This window comes from Propithecus coquereli, unplaced genomic scaffold, assembly GCF_000956105.1.
Source record: "Propithecus coquereli isolate 6110/MARCELLA unplaced genomic scaffold, Pcoq_1.0 Scaffold908, whole genome shotgun sequence".
Lineage (NCBI taxonomy): Eukaryota > Metazoa > Chordata > Mammalia > Primates > Indriidae > Propithecus > Propithecus coquereli.
This window is the reverse complement of record NW_012155374.1, coordinates 311,884-321,629: the sequence shown is the minus strand read 5'-3', so window position 1 is coordinate 321,629 and position 9,746 is coordinate 311,884. Positions and strand designations below refer to the sequence as shown.

The window sequence follows — 9,746 nt, the reverse complement described above, 5'->3', positions numbered from 1 at the left end:
CGCAGACATGAGCACCGCACAGGTAACAGAAACTAGCACCTGGGGGAGAGGTCCGCCGTCTACAGAACCGGGTCTCCTTCGCACTGTTCAAAAGGCCTGTATCTCTGCTATTTTTTAAATGCATTTCTTCTGTGATTTTTTTCTTTTTTTTTAAAAAAATGACCAATGATGTTAATAAATAAAGTATTTATATATACATAAAATCGGGGAAGTGGTTCCAGAGTGTGCAGCAGCAGGGGCAGCGCTAACGAGTCCGGGACACACACTGGGCTGGGCTCTCGTAGAAAACTGCTGAACCTTACAAAAAAGTCTCCTTTTTTATTTTTTTTAATCTTTTCTTCTTCTTTTTTAAGTTGAGGTAAAAGCTTCAGTGTATGGAAACCTGCATGCTGCACACGCAGCGGCTGCGTCCCCTCCCAGGAGCGCCTGACGTCGCCATGCCCAGAGGACGCAACATCCCTCCCCAGGCGCCGGCCCCAGCCGTTCCAGCCCCAGGAGCTCGCTCCGCGCTCTGGGCTGGGCTGGGCTGGGCTGGGACGACCCTTCACTCAGGCCCAGCCTGGTTCCGAGGGGCAGGCGTGGCTGTCCTCCGCCCCTGCAGGAAGAGGCGGCCGCGCCAGACACGAGGGCCAGGGCTTGAGGCCCGGATGAGAAAGACAACACCTGTTTGCAAAGGTAACAGCTTTCGAATACAGTACCCACGGCAGAGAAACTTCCTGGGACAACATTCCTTCTGGAGCCACTGACCAGGCTGGGCACACACAAAGGGGTTCGGCAAGGCCCTTCAGATCGTATCTCTCCCGGCTTTCTGCGGCCATCGGGCTAACGTTCGAAGTTGTCGTCTCCAGGCGCTCGGATTCAGTTATGACAAAGGGACCGTATGCAGAGTCCACACCTTCTTGTAAAGTCTAACGCACACACGGGACAGATCTCTGACCTACGAAAGCAGAACTGGGAGATACCGTAACACTGGATTAAAAAGAAAACCTGCACACCATGGAACAAAAGTAGTATATTAACCACGGGAGGGGGCGCTGCAGTTTCGGCGTGTGCGACATCGTTTGTTCTGTTCAAGTCCAGAGTCTACTCCGAGTCGCTGCTGTCGGAACTGGACCCGCTGGAGCTGCTGCTTCCCGACTCGGAGGAGCTGCTGCTGCTGAGCCTGGACGGGCCCCCCGAGGGCGCGGAGCCGGCTTTCTCTGCGGGAGACACGGGCAGGGAGGGGCGCTCAGTGCCGCCATCACCGGCTTCCCGCCGCCACGCTGCCGGCCACGATCCTGTTTCTATTCAGTGAATATTTGCGTAATTAAACCACCCAGTTGTTTCATGCATGTTTGTTGAAATGAATTAATGAGGTCAACAAGGCTACTTAAATACGCTGAAGTTAGAAAAAAATAAACGGTTTTCCTGAGGGGGGAGGGTGCGGGCCCTGCGTCAGTCTTTCGTTTGAGCTGACGACCGTCAGAAATGAGCGGTGTGCGTTTTCGTGAGAGGTGGAAAGTGCAGATCCGGTTTCAGTCTAAAGACTAGCAGAGTGACAGGACGTAGGGAATGGTCACCCGTGAACAGATGTCCACCCTGTCACGTGGCCACGAGCAGTAACCACACAGGTGCCAGCAGCTGGCATTTCTGGAGCACTTACTCTGTCCAGGGCACCCCAGGGATGACCGGGGAGACCCCTCTCGCCTTCCAAGGAAGCAGGCAGGGTCCCAGGCCCTGTCTTGACCCTGGGCAGACAAGGCCCAGCAAGGTCACGGCCCCAGCTCGAGTCCAGAAGGGGCCCCCACTCTGACCACAAAGCCCACAAGCCTCTGACCACCACCCAGACCTATTGTCCCCATGTGTGTGTCTCGGAGGCCCTGTTCCTGAGGCCGGGGAGAAAGGCATTTGCTCCTTCCCACGGGCTCCAGAGAAAGGATGCCCCAGCAGTACACAGACAAGGCCTGGGGCCTCCCACCTGTGCTCTTACGTGCCCTAGGGGTGGTCAGGAAGCTCGATGCTAGGGGCTGGGGCTGGCCACGCAGCCAGGGCAGGACCCTGGTGCCTCCAGCCCTGGGCCCAGCCCCTCATGAGCCGGCTCCCCGGGGGTCCATCTGTCCATGGGGTCTGGAACGTGTGCATCCACACACCTCATGTCTGCATGACCTCCCTGCCAGGTCAGGGCGTGGCCACCAGGGGACAGATAAGGAGAGGGAGCTTTCGGGAGGTTGAAAACCTCATCTGAGAACACAGCCCATCACGTGTGGGCCACACACGCGCGCTTGGCCTGCTGGTGCCCAGACCCTCTGGACACGGGAGGTGGCAGGCCGTGCCGCAGGGTGCCGGGGCGGTGGCCGTGGAGGGTACCTTTCCGTGCAGGCTTCTTGCTGCTGCTGAGCTGCCCGCTGACGTCCTGCAGACGCTTCTCCAGCTCCTTCTTCTTCTCCTGCGCAAGCTCCTCCTTGGACTTGGCCGCCTGCTTCTTCCCGCTGGCTGCTGTGGGGACAGAGGGCGCAGACGTGGCGGACAGTGGGCAGGCAGCCTCCCTGCGTCTCTCGGGGCCACGGCCTCACTCCCTCGGCCATTCCAGGAGACGGGGCTGCACCTAGGTGGCCCCATCCCTGCACGCCAGCATCGCACCCCCCGCCCACACTTCACAGGCCCGTGCACAGACCACCGCAGAGCTGTCGCCTGAGCCTGAGCAGCAGAAATGACGGGGCTGGGCTGGACCCCCCAGCCCCATTCTGCTGGGCTCTCACCACAGGTGGGAGAGGCCACTCCCACTCCCCTGACAGGTGCGCAGAGGGACACGGTTGGCCAGCGCTCCCCATGGGAGGGCAGGACCTCCAGTTTGCCCTCCCTCCCTGGGGCAGCCGCTTCTGGAGCCCGACCTCCACCACCAACGCTGAGTCGCCACCGCCGAGGTGACGACTCACCGCAGGTCAAGTGTGCCACGACGCCACAGGGTCACACAGACACTCCGTCCAGGTAAAAGAAGCTCCCCCTTTCAGAGTGAGTGGGGACCGAGCCCACCCTGCAACCCCACACACAGGCTCCAGTGAGCCTCGCCGTGCCCTGCACCGTCTGCTGAGGTCACCGTGAGGGCCGCCTCAGGTCTGCCCCCACCCAAGCTCCAGGACCCACAGACCCTCCAGTGACGCGTTCCTGTCCAGAAGGCATCGGCTTCCAGGCCAAGCCTGGGCCGGTACCGGAGTCCGTCCTGCGTGTCCTCCAGACACGTGACCCCAAAGGGAGGGTGTCCTCAAGGGAAGCTGGTCTGCTCTGGCAGGGACCACTGGAGAGGTCACTGCAGCCAAGGCCCCAGACACAGCCTGAGGAAGGTGTGTGGCAAGGACCCTACGTGGACCCTACATGGGTGGGGGCGAGGGGCTGGCCCGGGTCCTGCCTTCCCGGACAAGGTTCAGGCCGACGCACGTGAGTGCTGCCCGCCTCCCGAGAGCGGGGCCAGAGGGCTCTGGCTGGGTGGGGCTCAGGCCGGGGCTCAGTCCCAACACCCCTGGCCCTGGCCGAGCACAGACAGACCTCTCCAGGACACGAGCGGGGAGGAAGGGCCAGGGGAGCGAGGCAGCCCTGCGCCCCATGCTCACTCCAAGGGGGCCGTGAGGACGGGCCGGGGGAAGGGGCTCCGAGCACCGCGCTCCGCCTGGACAACTTACAGAACGGTTTCCTTTGCTTTTTCTGTAAACAAGACTTGACGTATCTCTCCAGTTCCCGCAGGGTGGTGGGTTTCAGAGTCTCAAAGTCAATCTCGATCTCATCGGGATTGGAGTCCCTGAGCGAGGGCTCCCGCGACTGGATGATGTGCACCACGCGGCCCAGCTTCTCCCCGGGCAGCCGGTTGATGTCCAGGCTGAGCTGGCGCTTCTCGTCGTAGCTCATGGGCAGGCCCTCCTCCTCCTCCTCCGAATCGTAGGAGGCAGACGCCTGCCGGCCGCCCTTCTTCAGCTGTCTGAGGCAGGAGACAGAGAGCCACGTGGCGGCAAGTCCCGGTCTGGCTGCCCCGCGAGCCCACTGCGCCCACCTCTGCGCCCCCACTGCCCTGCCTGGCTCCCTCCTCCCAGCAGCAGACTGTTTCGGGGACCAGGCTCTCCTCCCGAGGGGCACAGCCAAAGTGGCACCCTGAGGCGGAAAAGTGCAGCAGAAGCCTGAGGATTTTAACTACGTCTGCCCGGGACAACCCTGCCGCAGAGGCCAGAAAGGCCGCCCCCAGCCAGGGCATCCGGGGAACAGCTGCGGAGTCAGCTCCTCTCAACCCGCAGGCACCGCAAACCCATCCTCACGTGCAGGTCATCGAAAGAAGGCCGGGAGCGGGCAACAGAGGGACAAAAAACAGAGAGGACAAACGGAAAATAATGAAACAGGCACTAAAATCCAATCACATCAATAACAAAACAAAGGGATGGTGAGGCTGAACAAAAAACAAGATCCAACTTACACGCAATGTACACAAACCCCACTTTCAATATAACGTTATAGGTAGGTTAAAAGGGAAAAAATGAAAAAAAAAAACAATGCAAACACTAATCGAAAGAAAGCTGGAGTGACTACATTAATTTCAGACAAAGCAGACTTCAGGAAAGGATCATCATCAGGAGAAAAGAAGGACACTGCGTAATGACAAAGGGGTCAGCTGAGCAAGCAGACATCACTGTGCGAAAGCAGGTGCGTCAGAAATCCGAGCTTTAAGAAACATAAAGCGAAAACTGACAGAACTAAAGGGACTACAGAAAAATCCACATAGTTGGAGATTTCAACAATTCTCTCCTGGTACTTAATAAAATAAGCCAATCAGCAAACGTGAGAGGAGACCCGGACAACACCGCCAGCAAGTAACCGGCGTGCGGCCTGGGGTCCTCCTTCCTGCACTGACACCCACACAGCTCCACCCGACAGCGGACACCCTCCGGGACCCACCGTGTCCTAGGCCGTGAAAGACCCTTCACAAAGTTAAAAATACCCAAGTCATCCAAAGTATGTTCTCTGGCCTTCATGGAATTAAACTAGAAATCAATAATCAGAACATTTGGAAAAGTCTCCAAGCACAAACAACGCAATTCCAAATAACTAACTGGTCAGAAAGGAAGTCTGAAGAAAAACCAGAAACTATTTTGAACGAAATAAATAAAGTCACAACATATGAAAATTTGCGGGTTGCAGCTAAAGCAGTGTTCAGGGGGGAATTCAGAGCACTAAACCCCAGGGTAGAAAGGGTCTCAAGTCAGTAATCTCAGCTTCTGCTGACCTGGGGCAGTCCCTCGAAAGGCGGAAACCACCAAAACTCGCTCAAAAAGAAACTGATAACCTAATAGTCCGATGTCTATTAAAATAATCGAATTCATGGTCAAAACTCCAGACCCAAATGGTACCAAACATTTAAGAATTAATACCAATTCTATAAATCTACCCCAGAAAACAGAAGAGTGGGAACACTGCTCAACTCAGTTTTTTATCAGCCCTCATCGCTCTAGAGTGTCATATTCCACCCAGTTCATTATCGAGGTCAGCATTATACTTATACCAAAACCAAAGACAGCACAGGCTGAACGTCCAAATGCGAAAATTCAAAATCCAAAATGCTCCAAAATCCAAGACTTTCTGAGTGCTGACATGATGCTCAAAGGAAATGCTCGTTGGAGCATTTTGGATTTCAGCTTTTCAAATTTGGAATGCTCAATGGTAAGTACACTATAATGCGAATATTCCAAAATCCGAAAAAATCCAAAATCTAAAACACTTCCAGTCCCAAGCATTTCGGATAAGGGATGCTCAACCTGTGTAAGGAAAACTGGCTTTTGCATCCCCCTCCAAAATGAAGAAAGAGAGCGAGGGGGAGAGGAAAGGGAAGGGAGGAGAGAAAGAGCTCTCCGCCCGTGGCCTGCCTGGCTGCCGGCCCACCCGGGACTCCACTCGCTCCTCGCCTCCCACTGCCAAGCACCAAGCCTGTCCCGCTGCCTCCCAGGCAGCTCTCAAACCAACCCCATTTCCTCTGCCGGCATGACCACGATTCCTCCAAGGGGTGTCCCCTCTCCCATTCCCGGTTCCCACCGAGCTCTGCTCCACACCGGCCGGGGTCTCACCACTTTCAGCTTAAATCCCCTCTAACTCCCTCCACTGGCCAAGAATAAAATGCAACCTCAGCAGCCGCAGCTCACCTCTTTCCCCAGCTGGTTCTTCTGCAGAGGTGCCAACCCCGTCCTGACCTCCCCGAGCAACGTGCTCTGCTGGCCTGCTCGGCACCGTGTCTGCCGTTCCTGTTCTTGGAACCTCCGACTCTGCTGCCAAGCTTGCCCCTGCACAGCTGTCACCTCCTCCTTGGGAGGGGAGAGCCCCGGCCCCGAGCTGCTTCCCCACCAGCCACATCTTGCCTTCTCGTTCCTGTGTGTCCACGGCGGCCTTCCTCAGGGCAGTGCCCAGCCACGGCAGGAGCTTGATAAGGCTGCGTGGACCAGGGGCTGAATCTCTGCCGAGGCATGATTTTACCACCCTGGCCCCTGCCTCCTGGGTGAACCAGGAATGAAGCATCCCCCCAATAAATATCCTTGGCCCAGATTAGGAAAACCTCCCCAAAGCTTCAAGATGTGCAGACCAGGCAGCACAAGCGCGGACGCCCAGAATCAAGGCCAGCCCTGCAGATGGCTGAGCGGCACCCCCGGAGCCCTACCTCTCCCAGCAGGGGTGTCACTGGGGCCTCACGTTTCCCTGCAACCCCCACCCCGGTTTCCACGTGGCCAAGGCGCAAAGCCCCACCCAGCACTGCTGCTGCACGAGAACCTACGACGTGCCAGGTGCTGGGCTCTCGGGGGCCTGGGTGGGGCTGGAGCCCACCTGCCGGCCGCGGTCGTGCTGCTGGCCTTCTTGGCGGGAGCCTTCTTCTGCTGGGCCTGCTTGGCCGGCGGGGCCACCTTGGCCTTCTTCTCCTCCTCGGACTTGGCCTTGTGCTTCTCCTTCTCCTTGTCCTTGTCTTTCTTTTTCTTCTCCTTCTCCTTCTTCTCCTTCTTCTTCTTTGGTTTGTTCACCGGGGCCTGAGACAGGGCGGCCAGCTGCTCGTGCACGGCCTTCAGCTGTAAGAGAGCAGGCAGCTGAGCGGGGCCCCACCCCAAGGGGCCCACGGAGCTGCCTCGGTTGGGTGAGGAGTGGGCCCGGAGCCCCCGTGCCCCTCTGCCCTGGGGGCCAGATGGGTCCGGGCAGACCTCTCTGAGGAGCCACTCTGCCCTCTCCTCCGCCTGACTGCTGGTGAGCAGAGAACCTCCCAGAAGGACGAGGAGCCTGGGCCTAGCTCAACACGGGCAGGTGGCGCGACAGAGACTCGATAATGGCGGCTAACATTTTTGTTATTAGTTTTCAGAGGAGGAGGACTCCGGAGGCGAAATGCCTGCACGAAGAGCTTTCCCACGGCTTCCTCCGGGAAGCCTTTGCTACGGTAGCAGGTCTACAGCACTGAAGTGGTCAGGTCGCAGCCGCACCTGCCCGGCGGCAGCCACACCTGCCCAGCGCCTCCCCGGCACCGTGCCAGGTGCTGACATGCTGCTCGCTGCAGCCGCCCCGGCGGGAAAGGAGCAGCCACCGTGAACCGCACCGTGCGGCTGCGGGGAGGCCGTCCCAGCCTCCCGGTGGAGAAGCCACTAGCCCCGCGGCCACCTCACAGCCACAATCCCTGCAGTGTGTCCTCGCCAATGCAAAAGCAAACATCCAGCCCAACGCTGGTGACTGCAGCACTGTCTCTGTGCTCAGGGCTCTGAGTGCTCCAGGAGCCCCTTCCTGCCCCAGCGGCTCTGCCCCACCGGCTCCCTGCCTGGCTCCCAGATGCTCGGGGGAAACAGTTTGCATTTCCCTCAACTCGTCCTCGAAACTACTCAAAGAAGAGGCCGGATCGTCCCAAGTTGCAAATGAAGAAAGCGAGGCAGACAAGGGGAGGAAGCGCAGATCCGGGGGCTGGTCAGAGGCGGAGGCGGGCAGGCGGCCGCGTCCCACAACACTGGGACACCTACACCCGTCCCCCGACAGGCAACTGCTCTGATGGCAGAGCCACGGCCTCTTCAAGTGCCTTCCAGACCTCTCTGGAGCAGCACGAGGCACAAGTGACCACTGAGCGCTCGCCCCACCCCAAGGCATGTGTCCACGCAGCTGCCCACGCATGCCTGTGGGTCAGGCTCCTGCCCGCCCAGGCCTGGGCAGGGCGCTCTGAGCGCCTTCACAGTGACCCACGCACACCGTGCGAAGGAAGGCCAGGAAAGGGGCAGATCTCAGGCTGCCGTGCGGCTGGCTGCCCTACCTCAGCCCCGACCCGGCCTGCACCCGCGAGCCCGCCACTGGCCCCTACCTGCTCCTGCAGCTCTGCCAGCCTGGTGGCCCGCTCCTCCTCCGAGTCTGAGCTGCCCGAGTCCGACGAGCTCTCCTCGCTGCTGCGGCTGCTCTCGGCGCCCTTGCTCACCGTGGGGGCCGCGGGGGCTGGCAGTGCAGGTGTCTCCACCGGCTCATCCGGCATCTTGGCAAACCTCATCTCAAACACGTCCTGCAGGAGAGCAGGAGCCGCCCTGAGGACCTGGATGCCCAGGTGGCAGCCCTCGGCACGGCCCCCGGCGTCCCTGCGGGAAGGTCAGGCCTGCAAGGACACTGGGCCCTACTGCCTGGGGGGCTGCGGCTGCTCCTGGCTTGCTCTGCCCCCCTCCCCACCCTGCAATTCCCGAGGGCAGGCCTGGGCGCGGGGCTCGGGAGCTGACCAGCCATGGACCCCACATCCCGGGCCCCAGCAGCGCTAACTCTGCAAGTCTCCTCCAGGAGACAAAGGCGTCCCACGGCCCCCAGCTGGCGCTCTGCAGGGCTGCCCATGCTGCACGCAGGAAGAGCGCCCTCCTTTGGGCTTTGACAGGGCCCTCCAGCCACAGGTGTCTGCGAGCCAGTTTCCACGTCCCCAGCCCTGCGCCCTGGATTTCACTGCAGCGTTACATGGCACGCGGGCTTAACTCAAAAGCCGGCTCCAAAGGCAAACGTCTTGGCCTTTCCTTGCACCTGGGCCTTAGAAGCCCCTCTCGGGGAAGGGCCCTCTGCTTGGGGCAGCCCAGGAGCATTCCAGACAGGGACGAGTGGCCGCGAGGGGAGCTCTCGCTTGGCCGAGCTCACACCCACAGATCCACGCTGGTCTACGCGCATGCAGGGCACCTCCACCCGTCAGCCTGGAGTCCAGCTTCCGGAAGAGCCCACTCCAGTTCTGGTCTCCCAGTCCTGCCCACCCCTAGAGCCCCAATCTAAGCACTGCCACTCAGCCTGCTCTTGGCTGACAGCCTGGAAGCCTGGTCAGGTCAGGCTGTTTTGCTGTTGGGCTCAATTTGCAAAACTGATAGTGGCAACTGCTATCTAGTCTCCAGCAAGGAAGGTTCATCAGCCCAAGGCCACGCTGCTGACCATGTTCTGCAGGAGCAGTCAGAGCGGTGGGCCTCCACGCCCTGCACGCCCATGCAGAGCTGCCCACGCCGCCTGGATTCCTCATCAGGTTCAGCCAGGAATTATCACATTCACTGCCACATGAGTTGTATTTAACTCATGCTAGTTCTGAGCCCGGGGTCTTGTGAAGCACACATAACTCACAAGTCTCTTCACCTTGGGCAGCCTGAACTATTTGTCAAGTTGCATATAAGTCACACACAGAAAACAATAAAAAATAACAAATTTTTCATTAAATTAGAAAAGATCATTTTGTTTTCGAAGTTTTTATTCTATTTTCGTAATAAAACACTGTGGCCCCATGG

The 9,746-nt window shown here is 59.0% G+C and overlaps 1 protein-coding gene across 1 annotated transcript in view; it reads right to left on the bottom strand.

Moving 5' to 3' along the window:
* Positions 1-397: 397 nt before the first annotated feature.
* The window catches only part of BRD3 (bromodomain containing 3), an 18,382-nt gene continuing 9,033 nt past the window's right edge, over positions 398-9,746 (bottom strand). The window contains exons 7-11 of the mRNA XM_012664725.1: positions 8,321-8,512; positions 6,826-7,061; positions 3,657-3,949; positions 2,347-2,475; positions 398-1,199 (exon numbers count right to left, since the gene is read on the bottom strand). Coding sequence (XP_012520179.1) covers positions 1,084-1,199; positions 2,347-2,475; positions 3,657-3,949; positions 6,826-7,061; positions 8,321-8,512 — 966 coding nt within the window. The 3' untranslated portion in view covers positions 398-1,083. The remainder of the gene's footprint in view (positions 1,200-2,346; positions 2,476-3,656; positions 3,950-6,825; positions 7,062-8,320; positions 8,513-9,746) is intronic.